Consider the following 19,149-nt stretch of genomic DNA (forward strand, 5'->3'; position numbering starts at 1 on the left):
TTGACTCTCCGTCTCGGTAGTCTCTACCTCTTTTTTCCCTCTCTTTGCTCGCGTTTTATTAAATAAATCTTGTGTACTCTACGCACATAAGGGAGAAGAGAAATAAACTTGCGAGCAGTAGTAGCAGTAGCAATAATAATAATAATGATCGAGTATCGTAACCGGGGAGATCGGAAAAATCGAAAGCGAGTGCGAGAATCCAAAGGTAAACGCCGCGCGGCGATCTCTTTCAGCTTTGTGTGTGGGACTGGGAAAAAAGGACGACAAACGCACGTCTCGATGTATATATACATCCGCAGATGCGCCTCGTTTTTCATTATACGAGCACGTCTCGGATCGCTGCGCCTACAAAGATCTCCCTGCGCAGAGAGAGAGAGAGAGAGAGAGAGAGAGAGAGAGAGAGAGAGAGAGAGAGTGAGAGAGCTTTTTTGGCCGAGGCATAGAGGCGGCTGCGGCTCGATGATTTCCCTTTTGACCTGTGAGACTACTAGATCCGAGAGCGGTTTAATGAGTGTTTTTCGAGGATTCTTGATTGTTTTTCAGAGAACCGCCGCTGCCGCTGCTTTGTTTGGCTCTCGCTCTGATATCATGAGGCAGCTTGCGTATATTTATCCAGATGTATACGCGCTCTCTGTTATCGCCGGAATATCACCGCTTTTTTTCATACATCGTAAATTATATGCCAGAAAAGCCATGGCAAAACTATCTCGAATAAGAAAAAAAAAGAAGAAAACGCCCTCGACTTTCCCCGTACATTCGGCAGCGGCCCCTAATTAATCCTGCCCGGCGGCAAAAATATAAACTCCGTCTCTCTCTCTCTCTCTCTCTCTCTCTCTCTCTCTCTCTCTCTCTCTCTCTCTCTCTCTCTCTCGCTCATTTCGTCCGTCAAACTAAAACCAATTCGGCGAGAGTATGCGGCGCATCGAAAAACCGCACGCTCGGCCTTCCGACCAGAAAAGGAGAGAAAAAAGGAGTAAAGAAAACGAGATGGACGACGGCGGAAAACAATGCGGATCCCGCGACAAAAGCACTGGAGCTCGTTCGTATATGCATCAGACTTTTCTTCTCTCTCCGCACATAGTCATCGGCCTTTCGGGAAAGTTGCCTATCGGAGATCGACAATGAACGCGACGTACTTCTCTCTCTCTCTCTCTCTCTCTCTCTCTCTCTCTCTCACTCTCGGATGATCGGCTACAATGCCGACAGAGAGCCGAATCGTTTGCGGGAGTTGAAGGAGTTTCGACGAGGCGGATACTCGATTTCCGTCGTCCTCATCGGACGCCATCGAGTGTATACGCGGTATACTATATATAAAGTTACGCCGCGGGAATTCTTTCACTTAATGAACGCAACGATTCTTTTGTCGGAGTAGTGTAAGAGATTTTTGTGTTGGAATTGGTTAACGAGATTAACGAGCTAAAATCGAGTTGTTTAAACACGGTGTTATTATCGCATCGGGCGTTAAATTCCCGCGTTGATAAATAAATTGACCGGCGCTTACGTGTTTAGTCGGTAATTATTTACTCCGCGATGGGATATAATGCGATCGGCGCTAATAATCGCTTAATTAATTCATTAGCGATGAGAAAACGCTTGGGGAGCGTGTATAATATTTTCGAAAACTCGCACCAATCGCAAACGAGCGTACGAGAGTTAATGCGCCTCTTTTCATCCGGTAATTCGAAAACGCCAATGATATTCACGCTAGAACAGAGTTATATTTGTGATATTCCCGCTCGTTACCGGCGCTCGTGTACAGTATTTGCCGGAATCCTCCGGTACGTATTATTCTCGTGAAAGACACATAAACGAATATACGGTACAAATTCATACATTTATCGGAAAAAAAAGATTTCGTCCTCGAAATAAAGAGGCTTATACACACGCTCCTTTCTCCTCTAGGGCACAGTAGCCTTTATCTCGCGCTGTGCAGCAGTCGTCGCTCTTTCTTCTAGTCCATCCGCGATAAGGCGAATTCTCGCGTCAATGGCCGCAGCGGCAAAGTGTCGTTCGCAGTATCGGCCAAGATTCCGGATGGGTGGAGGGAGAAAAAAAGAGAATCCTCCGCAGCTCTTTGCTGAAATTTTCAGGGAGAAAAAGCAGCCAAACAAAGGTTGAGACACTCGAGCTCATCTGCCATGCTGTTTAGAAAACGCAGCTCTCCTCCTCGCGGCTTGTGCTACTTTCTCTCGCGAGCCTCCAAACAAGGCTGGTGTACATAAGATCGCGCCGAGCATAGGATAAAAAGGTAGTCTCTCTTTGGGAAAAATTCGATCGTCGGAGCTTTGTGGGTTTGATTCTGAGGCTATGCGTAGGTCGCGGCTTATTCCACGAAAACACTGTATACGCGTTAATGCGTTATATGCTTTATCGATGATCCGAACCGTCGTTGCGTTCTTGTTGAAATGATTCCGAATTTGAATTGATAATCTCCGTCATTCATGCAGTAATTAAGCGTGACACTGCGTCAGTACGATTCGTGCTCTTATCTCGCGAGAATTCACGAGTGAGAAGGTCAGAATTCACGAGTTTCTCGAACTCCCCGAAAGACACGCTTTATACAACGAAATCGTCGTCGGGTATACAATAAAAATATTTAATAGCATTTAACGTGACGAATCGAGCGTCTGTCGCTCTTTTTGCAGTCACAATAGCGACGGTTAAATTCCATGAGTTTACCGCCGAATTCGCGCGGAGCTTCGATTCACACTCGCGCGCGCGTTGTGTTAAAGCGTGAGAAAATTAGTCTCGTTTACGTAACTTGCGCAAATTAATATTTTATACATGACGTCGATAACGACGGGCACGACGCGTGTGTGTATTGAACTTGACAAAGATGATATAGTGTGCTCGCGATGGTTGAAAAATCGGAAGTTTTTGCGCGCTAGTGTTATCGACATGTGCAAATATTTCGAATATTCTGTTTTGTGCTTTTGGAGCGGCGAAGCTTATAACGTCGTGACCGGACGATTATCGGTCCACTTTGGCGTCGTGTTCGGGGAACGTCGTACCGGGTCATTCTTCTATTGAACAGGTAAGTACATAGACGTGTGTCTTACCGTCGCTATACACCGTGGCGAATCGGTACGTGCTTTCTTCGGGTTATCTGGTGCTGGTTCGGTTGATTCGACTCAAGATCTTGGTTTTATAGCTGCAAGAAAAGAAATCAATCCGAAAATGAAAAAAGTTTTCGTACTCTTGTGTGCGGTGGTCGCCGTCATGGGACGTAAAAGCAAGGTAAATACGAACAAACCCGTAACTCTTTATTTTTCACGAATTTCACCGGCTTCGTATGATACACTGTCAACCTTCGAATTTTAGGTCCACGAGCAAATGACCCAGAAGGAAATTCATTCCATCTTCGGTAAAAACGGTAAGTACACGTATCGTTCGAGCTTTACTCTTACTTATACGAAATCATATTATTCTTTTATTTCACACGCACCTTCGGAAATTCGTTGAAATTTATTTTCCTCGTATATCCTTCCAACACCTCGTACATACGGATAAAAAAAGCTGCTCTCGCAAAACGTAATGTCTCAGCTGTCACGTTTTTCGCAAATGCAAAAATCAATGCATTTACAGCAAAAGCACACGAATATTCATCGATATTTTGTATGAAAAAAAAACAGCGGTACCAGATTACGAGGTGGTCCCAGTGGCCCATGCCCAGCACAAAAGAAGCGCCGATCACCGCATTGTCCGACTGACGAGCTTCGAACGAGACATGACTCTCTACCTCGAGCCGACCGACAGTTTTCTCGCTGGAGTCGATACCCCGGTCTTTAAGGCCAGATCTAACACCAGTGCGCCGTCTGGAGTCGAATACGAACGCGTTCACAATGTAAGATTCTAAATCCTTGGAAGGTTCGACTTGAAATTAACGAAGTTGGTTTAACGTATAGGCGATCAAGTCCGAGCACAACTTCTACCAAGACCCGGAGAACCTGGCCGCTCTGGTTATCAAGGACGAGGAAGACGGCAATGCCGCTATCGTACGTACACATCCGAAACCTCTCACCAAATCCAAAATTTAAAAATCCTTCATATGCTAGTAAAAAAATATTTCCACCTCAGCACGGTGTGATCGACGACTACGCGATCCGTCCATTACCGAAACGTCTGCGCAGCCAGTTCAGTAGGGAGAAGCGTCAAGCTCGCGATGAATTTTTGAAATCCAATCGCTCGGTATACCATCAGGATCTCGAGGACACGCACCACCACGTCGTGTTCAAGCTCCCGAGCAGCGAGAAAGCCGAGGCGGGTAAGTGCATTGTGCGCCTGTGCTATATATAGCTTGGAACTTTGCGATATGGACGTGGCTGCATGTGTGACGGAATTTCTGATTCAGGAAGCAAGGGACTACCCGTGAGGGAGAAACGCGCGGCTCGTAAGGCTAGTAATGCTGTACCGGATATCATTCATCCTCAGGTGTTGGTTATACTGGAGTCGACGTTGTTCGAGTAAGGAAACTAACGTGTGCAGTTTTTCTTGTGGATCGTGTAGATGATGATAATTTGGTGGATTTTGCAGTGTGTTCAAGCAGGACTTCGACAGCGTGGTGGACTACGTTCTTTCTTACTGGAATGCGGTCGATCTGAGGTACCGTGTCTTCCGGAGTCCAGATGTGAGGCTGAACATCGCTGCTATCATCCTGTCGGAGGTAATTTAAGTGGTGGTCTGAAACAATGTATATGAAGAGACTTATGAACTACTTTTGCTGAGTTAGGATCACAACGTCACGCCGTACATAGCGAAGAATCACGTGAACGTAACCGAAAATGTGAATAACAAGATCGAAGTTACTACCGCTCTGAGAAACAAGTCGCAGTTCTTCTTCCCGGAGACCACCTATAACGACGCTGATAAGTCGATGACGATGAAGAGATTAGGAGTCCTGTACGATATGGTCATCACTATGTCTCCGTAAGTGATCAACTCCTAGCTGGATCATAATCCTATGCAGTAACTTGATCTTTGAATGTGTTTTACGTGTACGCTAGCTACGACATGTGTCAATTCTCACCGCATTGCTTGAAGGACGGAAAGTACGTGTGCCGTGTTATGACGAACAGACTGAATAAGGAATGCATCACTCTAGGTATCTACTTCAATCTAATACTGAATTATATTGTTGAGCAACGATAAGCAACAAAATATTCACAGGATACGCCTACTACACCGGCGCCTGCGCCTTCGACGGCGACGAGGGTCTCATGGAAGCGGTAGGAATCGTAGAGGATCAGGGTGGCTTCAGTGGAATCATCCCAACCGCTCACGAAATCGGTCACCTGTGAGTATACTCGAACCGCATCAGATGCTCACGATTAGAACTAACAATCGTTGTGTAAAACGCAGAATGGGAGCTTCGCACAGTGCCACCAACGTAAACCAGTGTCCAGTCGACGACGGTTACATCATGTCCTACAAGCTGACGGTCAGCAACAAGAGCTTCATATGGTCCAACTGCAGCGAGTCGAGCATCAAGAAGTTCCTCACCAAGTAAGCCCTCAAACCATTTCTAATCCTCAAAATCAATCGATAGATACTAACTTTCTCAAATCTCAATCCACCAGCCTGGAAAGAGCGCAGTGTCTCTTCAACACCCCAGAGACGGTGAAGCCAGTCGCTCGCATACTCCCGGGCAAGGTCTTCTCCAGAACTGAGCAGTGCGACAGGATCATGGGTACGCACTCCTGCGACCGAGCTCCCAAGGACAACGACTGCGTCCAGCTTTACTGTACCAAGCAGAACAGCAACGTCTGCATGATGGCACCTTACGCTGCGGTACCAGAAGGCACACCCTGTGGCACAGGAATGGTGAGTCTCCCCCTATCCTCTCTATGATCAGGATGTTGATACCGATCGGTTGATTCCAGCACTGCATCAACGCCAGATGCGTCAGCGAGGACGAGAGCACCGTCGAACTCGAGCTGGGAACCAAGCCACCGGTTGGTCGTCGAGGACGATGGCGGCAATATAAACCTTCTTTTTTGCTTTCGTGAAACAAAAAACGATCGCTACGTCGATCGAACGTACGTGCATGACTAATGTTTAGTCAACAACTATTGTATACGATGTTTACAATAAACCTTTTATCCTCCACATCGTGTGTATAATACGTGTGCGAGAGTGTTTCGACTGCGGCGCAGCGAAACAACCCTCTTATACGAGAGAGAGAGAGAGAGAGAGAGAGAGAGAGAGAGAGAGAGAGAGAGAGAGAGAGTCTGCAGCAGTTGGGCCGCTCGTTTTTCCTCCCTCAACAGCTTGGCTTTACGAGAGAGCGAGCTCTATCGCCCGATTTGCATCCAGATGAAAGGCGCCGCGCCAAGTTTTACAGTTCTTCTTCGCGTCGAGGCCTAATTATGGCGGCTTCGTGCGGCTTTAATAAACCGCCGAAATTACGAAATCTCGTGTTCCATATAAAATATAATCGCCGTTTAATACACTCGAGATCGCGTATTACACCGTGAGATTCACTTTATAATTCCAAGCTCGATCTCGGCGTTCGAAAGAGATAAGATTATATTTTTTTCAGTGCGCGGCAATCGTAAAAAATACAGTTATCCCGGCGAGATTATAGCGCAATAAGCCGATGCTATCGTATATAGCATAGACGGGCGGCGCGGCAGTAAATATCGATCTAGCGATAAAGTTTTTTATCCTCGCGACAGAGGACACACTCGATACTTCCACGTGATTTGGAAAATGAATTTTCGCGAAAAAGGAACAATACGCCGCGAGAGCGAGCGATCCGTCTAGTTCTGCAGCGCAGTCGACCTTAAAAAAACGGATCCGCGCAAATTATTCAAACTACGCGAAGCGAATAGTACGATAATAATAATAATCCCGTGCGAGTGTGGAGCATCAGCGCGCGAAAAATTGTTCCCTCCCGCAAATCAAATTGAACGATACACCCCCGCCGGCAGTTTCATCAGAGCGTCGCTTCTTCTTCTCTACGCTCTAATCGCTCTATTTTTGTGGCCGCGCGCATAAATTTGCATAAAAAGCGGAATCCCTCTCTCGCGCTCTACGATATAATCGCGTTCGTCCCTTGCGAATTCTCACTGCTTACTACACGCTCTCTCTCTCTCTCTCTCTCTCTTGCGCTTTTTTCGTCGTCGCTCTTTTTCTTGGATTTGAATTTTCATGAATCTTCTCTCCCCCGTCGGCTTGCGGAATAATTCCGTCCCTCTCTCTAGGATGATTCGAGCTTTTTCGTATGCATTGCGGGATGACGATTGCTCGTTTTTTTTTGCTTCTTCTAGTCGATGCTTCTAATTGCGAAATCTTTCACTTTTTTTCGTGCAACAATCGACTCCACAACTCTTCATTACACACGTATTCGCGCACGTGATAGTCTGCATAGAATGGATCGGAAGGACTGTTTTCCGGGGGAAAAGAGCAGAGAAGCGCATTAAATTTTCGGTCCGCTACTACCTGTCGCAGCCGTAGACCGCGTGTCCACTGTCTCGTTACACAAAAGCTCGAGTCTCTACCGCGCGCCGCAGCAGCAGAGAGAGAAGAAAAGGCGGACGTCCGTGGGGGACGCGCAAGCGCGAAAAAAAGCGACGGCTGAATAATTTACGGCAGCCGTTCGCCCGTCGATTCTCCCTCTCTATACCGCGCGTATACGTGTCGACTCTACTTTTTTTTCTTCACCCGCGAGATGCACACAGCGCCGTCGGAGTGGCTGAAAAGAACGAAAGCGTGAATCTTCATAATGGCTGACGCGTAATCAGAAATATTCGCAGCGGCTCGTGGGCCGGCCCCGCACGCGCGCAGGAGTCAATAATTCACGCGTAGCCGGATCGCAATAAAACAAGAGATCTGTGCGCTGTTTGCACGGAGCAGCCTCGAGCCAATCAATCAATCTCCGGCCTGCCGTTCATTATCTCCGTTCCGGGCATCTGGCCGCCGCCTTCTCTCTGTTTATTCGTGCGCGGCCCTCGCGTTATATATATATATATATATATATATATATATATATATATATATATATATATATATATATATATATATATATATATATACGCGCCAGGTAATTGCGAGACACCTTTCCGTGCTCTCTTTTTTTTCGGACTGTCTATACTAGAGCTTGGATGTATAAAAAGCAGTCTTTGACTCGTCGGGGAGACGTGCGCAGGGCTCGAATGTAATTTCCAGCTGAAAATTCACGATATTTCACATCGAGATATTCCCATGACCTCGAATCCTCCCGCATAGAGTGTCTCTATACCCCTGCTAGCTTATCTCCCGGAGCATAGTTGTACTGCAGAGAGAGAGAGAGAGAGAGAGAGAGAGAGAGAGAGAGAGAGAGAGAGAGAGAGAGAGAGAGAGAGAGAGAGAGACGGTAGTGGTCCAGTCATTCGCGGCGAGGAAGAGAGAGAGAATACCTGTACGACTGTGCAGCAGCACGTGCCCGCAGCGGATTAACGCATTACGGAAGTTCCCGCGCCGCGGCTAACTCGACCTAAAAGCGCGAGTCTCGAGATTCCAGTCGCGCGAACTATCTTCACCTTCGAGCCGCTGCTGTCCAGCTCGAGAGAGCTTCGCGTGTTTCCGCGGCGCGTCCCTCGAATTCGTACACACAGACGAACAGTGTACAGCGATGTAACACACGTGTTATCGCTTATACATTTTCCCCGTGTAATAATAAGTCACGAGCTCGCGGATCGGAGGGCGAAAAGAAGCAGCGCCACCTGTTGCTATACGGCCTCTCTCTCTCTCGTGTGCAACCGACCAAAAATATCCTCGTAAGATTAGCAAACAGCTCGCGGCACTATGCTGCCAGAGCTTACCGGATGATGCACGCTCGATCGCTCGCGCGCAAGCTCGATGTTTGCCGAGAGCTTGCGCGATTTCGCGGCTCGCTCGGGCGGAAGCTTTTTGTTCGCGCATGTGTGCGTGTGTGTATCGAGAGTTTCACGGCTGAGAGGCTTTTTAAATATCGCCGGCGTTGTTGTTATTAAAAACTCGATAGAGCGTATACACGCGATCGAAAGCACAAAGCGACGGGACGAATCGCGAGGATGCTCCATTATCCGGATTACTCTTTTTCTCCCGTCCTCGCGCGCAGCGCGCGGCTAATCCGTTTATAGTCTCTGTCTCTCGACTCCGAAGTAAACGGAACACGACTCTCCGACTGATGACTACTTCGCTGCGTGTAAATAAAACATATTCACCTTTACAACTGCAACAATGGCCCTAGACACAGAGCTTACATAGACACGGGCGCAAAGTTTCCGAGCATAATCGAGATGATCGACGAGCGCTTCATCGGAGTCATGCTCGAGGGCTTCCGAATAAGCGCTGTGTATTTATATAATTGGACTACCACGGCCTCTCTCTCTCTCTCTCTCTCTCTCTCTCTCTCTCTCTCTCTCTCTCTCTCTCTCTCTCTCAAGGAAACTCTTGGCTAAGAACACGATACACCAGCCTAAGAGCTTAAATAGGCGTCTCGCGTTTCCGGAGGTGTGTGCAGCGCAGCAGCGGTACACAGCCTAATTCCATTAGCGAACTTCCGAAACTGCCCCCGTTCCCCATCCTCTCTATATGGCCCCGGTGCATTGTGAGTCTGGCGTTAATCCCGTGCCATAAAGCGTCTTGTTTTATTGGAGGAATTTTCCTGCATGTCGTGCTATGGGGGTATAACAATAACAACAACGTCGCTCTGATGGTCAGACATCGCGCATAGTATATGTGTATAATGAATGGCTGCCCGTGTCTTGAGCTGTACTACTGACAAATACGGACGATTGATTTACTGCAGCCTCGGACGTACGGCTCGTAAATTCAAACTCCGGAGTGTACTGTACATCCGCGTGGATTACTACGGAGAATTGAGCTAATCGTTCGACGACACACGAATAGCACCAGAGTTTTCGATCCTCTGGATCAAGTGTACCGCTGCACCAAGTGCAAACCTCCCTTGGATTTTCCACGCTCTTAATACACACCCGCATCAGGCCTCGATTCTCCGGCGCTATTGTCCCGGACTAAGCGCTGCTCTCTCTCTCTCTCTCTCTCTCTCTCTCTCTCTCTCTCTCTCTCTCTCTCTCTCTCTCTCTCTCGGCAAACAATTGCGGCTAATATCTCAGGGAAATTTGGCACGACGCCGAATTTTCGCGCGGGGTGTGTAACGAGCCTCCCGAGGAATCCCGAGACCGCAGCTGCGCTTCTCTGTGTATAATCCAGCTGCCGGACTTAATCGTGGATGGACGATCGGACTATCTCTCCTTTTTCTTCGCTCTTTTTTTGCATCGAGACACACAAGAGGCGAATGATTTACAGGAGAACGAGTCGTATAACCGTAGGTGGTCGTCTCTTGGGACTTGCGGAATTATTTTCTCTCCTCTACGACTTTCTTTCCTAGACACACACAGTCGCGTACATAAACGAGTGTTTTAGTGCAGAGCTGGGAGAGGGGCTCGTAACGCGAGTCCTAATAAAACGCTCGCTCGCGTGTCCTTTGGAACACCGGAGTAGACGAGGCTCTACGTGCAGTATTGAAATTTCCCGGGGACGACTACTGCAGCACTTTTTTCGTTTGTGGTTTTACGTTTTACACGGGATTATTCGAGGCCTGCGTAGATCTCTTGTAACAATACGCCGGAGTATACTCTGCTGCTGGATGTGAGATAGAATTTTTGCCCGCGTCTATACGGCGAAAGCGCTCGAACACAGTAGAGAGAGAGAGAGAGAGAGAGAGAGAGAGAGAGAGAGAGAGAGAGAGAGAGAGAGAGAGAAAGAGAGAGAGCTATTGAATTATGCGAAAGCCGATTTATCATATGCGTCGCATTCGGGCTAAATGAGCCGTTATGTTTGTCCGACAACTGGGCTAATTCGGGATTGAGCGTGCGAGTGTCGACGTTCTGATAAAACCACCGCTTGTTTTTCCAACAGCAGCGGTGGCTTCGAATTATTTCTTTGTTCGCCTCTGCGGTAGCCGGAGATAAACCGCGAAGCAGTGCCGAGATGTACTACGCGGCAATCGGACGACCAACGAACCTCGTCTCTCGTATAAAGCGAAATCTAGCCTCTCGGTCATACCTACGCCAAAGACCACTAATTACCGTGAATTTCTGCAAACTGTGTACAGTTTGGACGTGCATTGGGCTTTCGAGATTGAATCGCTCGAGTCGGCGGGTGGGACTATTAAATATAGAAAAATCAATACACCCGCCGGTCCAAAAGCAGGAGAGGAAACTGGATCACGAGAGTCGAGAGTCTGAATTATTGACAGCTTCGCGGAGGATAAGGCTGTATTAATAGACACACTGCTGCGCACATCCAAAGCGCGATCGCTTCGATCGATAAATCATTCAGCTCTTCGGAAAAGCCAAAACTTACGAGCCAATTCCGGAAGGAGCCGCAGACCACGCGATATGCCCGTGTGTGTAAAAGCGACGTGTGCCGCGTTGAATATTCCCGACATTTGCGCGCGAGCTGATGTGTGTGACGCAAACTATAACCGATTGATTTTCAACGCCGTTCGGCGCTCGATTGAAAAACTCGTCGAGCCTACACGAGGCGCAGCTCATGATGCACACACACTATAGAGGGGTCAATTAAATTAGCATCCGTTAGCCTCGATCTCCTCTCAACCGACGTCCTCTCTCTCTCTCTCTCTCTCTCTCTCTCTCTCTCTCTCTCTCTCTCTCTCTCTCTCTCTCTCTCTCTCTCTCGCGGGCTGTTAATTTTCGAGTATATAGCGACGTGTTATGGGACCCGCGCGCTCGCGCGTTATTGAATATTTTATGTCTCACGTGCCGATCATTTTCCCATTACGCTGCACCGGATAATATGGCACGAATTTATCCTCTCCTTTTTTTCCTATACACGGTTCGGATAGGAAGGCGATGCTTTTTTCTGCAGCAAACGAACGGATCTGGCCCTAAGCGTAAATAGAGCCCGTCTCTACTCGCAGGCGTATGTATATAGCAGTCACGGATAAGCTCGAGGGGGGAGGGAGGGCGCGAAACTCTCGCTCAGCCCTCGCTCCTTATTCCGAGCTTTTCGCGCATATACGTATATACATGTGTGTGTGTGTGTGTTATATACAGTTATAGAGAGAAGGGGGGAGAACGGTACCGCTTCGCCGGATTCACGTGTACGAGGGCCGGAGGATTAGTCGGCTGAAATTATGTCAGGCATTTTGCGGCCAGCTTTGCATAACTTCCGGCGCTCGCTCTTTCTCTCTTTACCGACGGGCCGTGCCGCTATTCCTTATCGGAACGGCCTAATGGGCTTTTAAATTTTCCTTCTTCTGTTTATTTCGGGCCTCGTGTGTGTATACACACGCGCATGAGCGGCTGGGAAATTAATTTTTTTCCCATATAGATGTATACAATAGGGTACAGGGTTGAATGGAGGAGTAAAAGCGGCGGTAGCAGCAGAGCCGAGATTCTAATTTGTAATCCCCTACTCTGCGTCAGATTAGCGCTGATTGCTGACGCGATAACTTTGGATGAGTAATCGGAAAATTATTGCCGATTATACGCTATAGCCCTCGCGGGGCCAGACTGTTTATTTACCGCTGGTCTGCTATATGTATTTACCGATGGCGTTAGCACAAAGCCGATGAAAGGATTCTTTGCTTCGCAGGTTGACCAGGGGCCAGTCCAACTGGTCGGATGAGGCTGGAAACTCGAGCAGCATACCCAGGGGTAGTCCCCGACAAACGACGATGACGACGACGACGACGATGGAACCGAGCAACACGACGACGCCCTCGAGGATGAGCAACAGCGCCGATTGCCATGTCTCGAACACTGGCTGTAAGGGACTTAGAATCGGGGTCTACGGCTGGAGGAAGAGGTGCTTGTATTTCCTCGTGCTCGGACTCACCGTCATCGTCATACTCAACCTCGCCCTCACGCTATGGCTGCTGAAGGTCATGGAGTTCAGCTTTGTGAGTGTACAGTTTCTATACTATTTCTTTTCATACGACCGAAATATTTTCCGCGTATCCACTCGCAGCTTTTCCGAGAAAAATGCAAACGGCAAATATTTACCCAAAGCCGCAGAATCGTCGTGTATCCGAATCAACGAACCGTATCACACACGATTCAAAAATACAATTCCTTTCCCCAAAATCTCCAAAGGCCCAACGCTGTATCAAAGCAAAGCTCAGCCTTGCCTCAGACAGCGAAATTACCATACAGCACAGCAGCGAGCAGGGCAAGCCCCTCTCTGCGCGGCGGCACAACACACGTTAAACGCGCGCAAACGCTTAAAGCCCACGCTAAGAGCGCACGCAGAGAGTCGTCGCGTCGGTGCAGTAGCAGAGGTTCCGCACGCGCGAGGGGGAGAAAGCGAGTCTATATCCAAACGGAAACACAGCTCCGCGAACTTTTCGACAGCTATTAAGGCCGACTTCTGTCTTGCGGCTTAAAATTAGTTTCGGCCGCGTGCTAGCTGCTACACTCGCGCCCGCGCGCACACCTCCGCAGTATTCTCGCAGTATTCTCTATCTCGCACTGTTGTTCGAAATAACAGCGCAGATAGTATGCGTATATACGTGGAGGCGCTGCGCGTAGGTTAGTATAATTCGGCCCCGCGACGCCCCGCGTAATTGCCAGCGAATGCGCCTTTCGCGGCCCGGAACGCGCGATCATCGGTGCATCGAGACCGAGTATGTGTGTTGGTTATTTCCGAGCTACATACAGCTTTGTATCCCAGGTATACGGAGGTATGCGCCCCTGAACTAATTTGAAATTCGCGGGAAAGTAGAGCGAAATGTAGGTCGCCTTATTCATTTAAATTCGAATTTAAATTCAGCCGGCAGGGAGAGCTCAAGCGGGCTAATCATCGTGATTAGTCCAGCTTTAGCCTTTATACCTATATACAGCTCTCGCGAGTCTTTTTCTTCACCCTCTCCTTTCCGTATTCATCGCGGGATTATTACTCGAGGATACAGAGGAGAAGAAGAAGCGTTTTGGCGTATAATAATTCCGCTGCTGCTGCATCAGCGCGCCGGAAAAACTTTGAATATAAGTTATATAGTACTCGTATTTATATAAACGTCGGGACGATCAGTCGGAAAAATCCAGACTCCGTATACAATACAGCCGAGAGCTCGGGGTATAATGAGCCAGCGTTTATGCATCGGGTGAAATATTCATTCAGTATAATACTAATATATATTTGCCCGCTGGAGTTGCGTGAATCATGCACGGATAACAGTAATAACCCGTCCCTGTAATAATGAAACATCGAGAGGGAGATGCTGCAACGGAGTCGCATGACGCAAGCGCAGCGATAAAACATCGCGCTGGAATAATATAATATTGTCTAGCGCGTCTAATCGTATAATCGGGGTCGGGCGCGCGCGGATCTCGCTAATAATTAACTCGACCCGTCACAGAGCTCCTCTCTCTCCACTATTTCAGGCAGGTAAAGTGGGTCAACTTTTTCGAGCTGATGGAATGAGTTGTACCGAACGTCTATATCGTATATAAAAATACTCGACGTTATATTTTAGCGCCAAATTATAAAACTACGATATTATAGAGAAAAAAGCGCAGCAGCAGGAGCGAGGCATAATTTTCCATTATCCGGGGGAGAGTCGACGCGAGAGGCTCTCTCGATTTTGCGATTCAACGCGGGCTCGATTATCGAGTTTACGACGGGGGATAGGATCTCGAAAGGAAATCGAGAGGCGGCTCTTGACGGGCCGGAGGGACACAAACACGATAGAAAATTGCGTATCAATCCGTAAGTAAAGAGTCCGGAGAGCTGTCGCGCGTTTTCCCTCGAGGAAACGCTCTGCTCTCTCTCTCTCTCTCTCTCTCTCTCTCTCCCTCTCTCTCTCTCGCGCTTATATAAGTATATAGACTACCTACTTCCCTGCGCCGCCGCCTTATTCTCGCTCTAATAGACATCGGATCATCCACTTTGCAGCGATCTTCTTATTTCTCCTTCTGCGAGAGAACCCTTCCCGTACGTGTAGCGCTTCTTTCTCGCTTTTTTTTCTTCGCTTCCATACTATACAGCTATACAGTGAAGAAAGCGGAGCTCGAGTGGGACGCACCTGTCGTGTATACAGAGGGGAAGGAAAGCCTCTGCCTTTATTGCGCGCGAATCAGCTCGGGGTATATAACGCGTACAATGTGCGCGGGAAGAATCAAGCACGTCACGTGATATATTCTTACTTCGATGGGCGTCATTCATCTTTGACGAGGGTCGTGTGTGTGTGAGTGTCTGTGTGTACACGGGGAAATCCGCATCGGGCTTAATCTGATCCCCGATTTTTTTATGAATAAACTTCAGAGATCGAGGCCGACACGCACCTCGTACAAATCATCCACTGGCAGATTGCTTATTACGTGCGCCCTCCACCCCTACTCACGCGTTCGTTATTTATATCGAGCAAATTTTTTCGCTTCTAGTTTATTTGTTGTATATCACACAGTGTGCAGATGTAACCCGTGATCGAATCATCGACGCAGGATCGAGGAGTTTTCGGGTGATGAAAATTTTCGGGATTTTTTCTCGCGCGCGCGTCGGCCATTGTCTCCGCCATTTTTTTCAATTACACACAGAGGATCGAGTGCGTCTGGCTCCTTTTGACGCGCTGGACTGAGAGAGAGAGAGAGAGAGAGAGAGAGAGAGAGAGAGAGAGAGAGAGAGAGAGAAGGCGATGAATGGAGCAGTCGAGAGAGAATGAATACCGAAAAGTGCCCGATAGAACAATGGAGCCCTCTCTCTCTTGGGGGGTGGACGAAAATTATAAAAGTGAAATATCTCCGCACTTGAGAATTATAAATAGGGATCGGGGTTTATTGTGGCCGGTATATACGGCGAGTTATTACGATGTGAGGAGGAATTATGGGCTTTAATTCATCGCGAAGAGCGAACTGCAATTTTCTCCTGGAATTGAAAAATTCAGCTGTGTGCGTATATGAATATTATCTCGCCGCGACGGGCCTTTTTTCGAGTTTAATAATTAACTAATGCACGAGCTTATTGGCCCTCGCTGCGGAGCACTCGAAAAAAATTAATTAGTAGATATGTATACTGCTTTGCCAATCTCTCGGCACGCGTGTACGTATAATTTCTTTTAATAAGATTTTCGGAGATACGCGCGGCGCGCGCTTTTAATCAACTCTCGGAATTTTTTAATGAAGGATATACATACGGAGACGAGGCAAGAAGGATATGATACGCCGCTGCGGAATTTAGTTCCGCTGATGATAGCCGAACCGACTACTCATTATTATTTTTTCGCCGCGCACATTTGGGACTTTGAGGGATATGGAAAATAATGAGGACGAGATTTTTCTCTGTCATGCTTGTATTTTAATGAGTTACACGACTATTTACAAGAGTTACAAAATTTCAGTATACACGTGCGTTTATTTTTTACATTAAAATTTTCGGTTACGCAAGCAGCGTTTTTAAGCGGATGCAAAATTTCCGCCGTGGGATTAAGAGTCCAAAGGCCAGTTCCAGGGCGAAAGCGAAGACCGAAATCGTGTAGCCACAGGCGAGTAAGTAAGCGAGATGTTTCAGAAAAATAGTCTCCTCGCTGCTCTTGTCCTCCAGAAGCTTCACAGTCCCGCTGCTGATGTTCGGTTTCAAAACGTGGTGTATACCAGACTCGTAGATCCTCTGCATGATCTCGTAGAACCTCTCGATATAAGGCGATGCCCTTTCGAAGGTGTACGCGAACCTAACGGTGGAAAGAACTGGCTTGGCGATCTTGAATACTTCCTTGTTATCCTTGTCGCGATACTTCGCCATGAAGGTCAGCGCCCTCAGACGGGAGATGAAGCAGATGGCGCTCTTGTTCTCCGCCAGTGCGTTTTCGCAGATATTCGAGTAACGAACTTGTACGACTCTGTCCTTCAGCCTCTGCAAGTGCTTGTCGTTGATATCAGCGAAGGATATGTTGTACACCAGATTATGGATGAAAGGCTTCAGGGGCGATTGATCGATGTCTTCGAAGCTGTCGAAAGGCACCTCGCTGTTTATCACCTGGACGTTGATGAGCTGGGAGTAAAATTCAAAGGAGAGCTTGAAAGATACCAACAGCACGGTAAAGAATATCACCCTGTCTGCACTTTTCACCGGCCGTCCTGTAGCTGTGGTCCCCAGAAGTACTCGGAACAGATCGAACACTGCCTCGTAGCGGTAGCTGATTCTTAGCAAACGAAGACCCCGCGTGAATGCTACGATTGTCAGTGGTATGGCCCCGATGAGCAGCAATAACTCCAAGGTTTGCTTCAGCCTTATGAAGTTCAGTATCGGAACGACTGCGACGATCTCTTGAAATATGAAACCGTTATCCAGTTCGAGTACCAGGTCAGCGTACGATGAATTTTCCTCGGCCTTAGGGTACGGTATCACCATCATGTTCACTTTACCGCGCTCCATGGCTTCGACGGTTTTATTAAGAACAAACGAGATCGAGCTATTTTTCAGATCTAGTGCAAAGGTCAATGTGAAATTCGACGCTTTCAATGTCTCTATCATCAGGGAGTAGTAGAAACCCTTAACGTCTGAGATGCTACCCTTATGGTCAATCGTATAATTTAGGTGTGGTGGATTGGAAAACACTGAAACGCCCAAGCGGTATCCGTTTCCATTGCGCAGTTTATTTGGAAAGATAGCTTTATCGACGTCGAAATTTTCAGTGTGAAACTGTTGGTAAAACGGGTTGTAAGTGTGAATCAACGGATTTGCTTTGCGTTTGACCTCCAAAATAGAAAAGTCTATAAATTTCTTGGTCCAAGCATATTCCAACACTGTTTCTAAAAAATCCACAAACACACGCTCGCTATCCGTAATAAGTAAGCACTTTGGTCTGCTAGGTTTGGGTGAAAGTTGCACGATAAAATCTATAAATTGCTTTGAATATTTCAGTAGAGTGCGGTTAGTATTATTGCTAGAAGAATGCAGAATAACGTACACCGAGACGTGTCGTGGGTTCTTCAAGGACGGAAGAGTGTAGAATCGATTGTCTCCAATGTAATTCTTCTGTAGAAAATCGATCGCTAGTGTTGGTACAGTTCGTATGAATTTCTGAAAAATGATATTCCGTTGCACTGCGCTCTCCATTTTTGTACTGTTTTCGAAAATAGTTATCTGATGTGGTCTGTAGTTTTGAACAATGTTCTCGATGAGTGAATCCAGCCAGTCGTCTGTTGAGGTCCCATCACAAATGCTAATTATAATTGCGCAGTATAAGAAGCACATTCTCCTATCGCAAATTTGTATCCGTCCCATAGAAACAATTAAATAATATCGATGATTCGGTTGTGCATCTTCACTTCAACGTTATTCCTATGTCTAACTGTATAAACTGTTTGTAGGAATATTTTCAGTGTGGGTTGGACATTTTTTAGGAAACATCAACTTTCCCATTTATTTTTCGTTGTCATTCGGTGCAAACATCGTAATGTCGAAAATGTGTTCTACGATATTATCTGTAAATGCTTTGACCAAGATTATCATAACCATAAATCTTTATATAGCAGGACACCTTCGCCGATTTTATCGAGCATCGACGTAACTGATAAGTAATTTCCTGGCTTTTAATATACCTCCGAGCACGCGATACGTTTAACGCCCTAAAGCTCACTTTTTTTCCTATACAACACATACCATTTTTGCTTTTCTCAAACCCTTATGAATATACTTGAAGACTAGTTCAATGCAAAATATAGCTGAAGCAATCGAATATCCGAAGCCTAATAAATAAATAAGCTGTTTAAAGAGTGCACTTTTAGTACTCGTTTCGTCTTCTTCGTTTTCTAGAACTTTTTTTTCACGCATTCGATTAATCAAATGCCTATATATTCCGGACTCGAAAATCATCTGTAAAATGCTGTTAAACTTGTCGACGTAAGGAGATCCTTTCTCGAATATGTAAATCCATCTTTCGGAGTAGAAAACCGGTTTAGCGATTTTCATTATAGAAGTACCATCTGCATTATGATACCTCTGTGCAAGCATTTGGCCTCTCAGCATAGAAGTTATGCATGAAACATGCCTATTTACTCGCAACTTGTCCGCGCACTTTTTGATTGTGTCGACTTGAGTGATTTTCGATTTCATTTTCCGGACATACTTATCATCGGTAGTGTTGAATATACGATCGTAGAGTACTTTATTTACGTATGTTTGAAAATCGAAATTACTTAT

The 19,149-nt window shown here is 47.0% G+C and overlaps 2 protein-coding genes across 4 annotated transcripts in view; both read left to right on the forward strand.

The window, feature by feature from the left end:
- Positions 1-19,149, forward strand: part of LOC100121207 (zeta-sarcoglycan) — a 94,641-nt gene that overhangs the window by 59,995 nt on the left and 15,497 nt on the right. Inside the window, exon 5 of the mRNA XM_031922337.1 lies at positions 12,607-12,913. Coding sequence (XP_031778197.1) covers positions 12,607-12,913 — 307 coding nt within the window. The remainder of the gene's footprint in view (positions 1-12,606; positions 12,914-19,149) is intronic.
- LOC107982216 (venom metalloproteinase 2-like) lies at positions 2,926-6,105 on the forward strand. Of its 3 annotated transcripts, XM_031922335.1 has the most exons (15): positions 2,926-3,034; positions 3,152-3,237; positions 3,322-3,373; positions 3,517-3,531; positions 3,633-3,844; positions 3,906-3,995; positions 4,078-4,264; positions 4,352-4,463; positions 4,534-4,663; positions 4,730-4,926; positions 5,004-5,101; positions 5,167-5,293; positions 5,359-5,502; positions 5,577-5,820; positions 5,880-6,105. In XM_031922335.1, exons 2-15 carry the CDS (start codon positions 3,178-3,180, stop codon positions 6,003-6,005), a joined length of 1,794 nt encoding a protein of 597 aa, XP_031778195.1. In that variant the 5' UTR covers positions 2,926-3,034; positions 3,152-3,177; the 3' UTR covers positions 6,006-6,105. The 3 variants fall into 3 exon arrangements, with proteins under 3 accessions (XP_031778195.1, XP_031778194.1, XP_016845742.1); XM_031922334.1 differs by having other exon boundaries at positions 3,017-3,237; XM_016990253.2 differs by lacking the exon at positions 3,517-3,531 and having other exon boundaries at positions 3,018-3,237.

This window comes from Nasonia vitripennis, chromosome 1 (assembly GCF_009193385.2).
Source record: "Nasonia vitripennis strain AsymCx chromosome 1, Nvit_psr_1.1, whole genome shotgun sequence".
Lineage (NCBI taxonomy): Eukaryota > Metazoa > Arthropoda > Insecta > Hymenoptera > Pteromalidae > Nasonia > Nasonia vitripennis.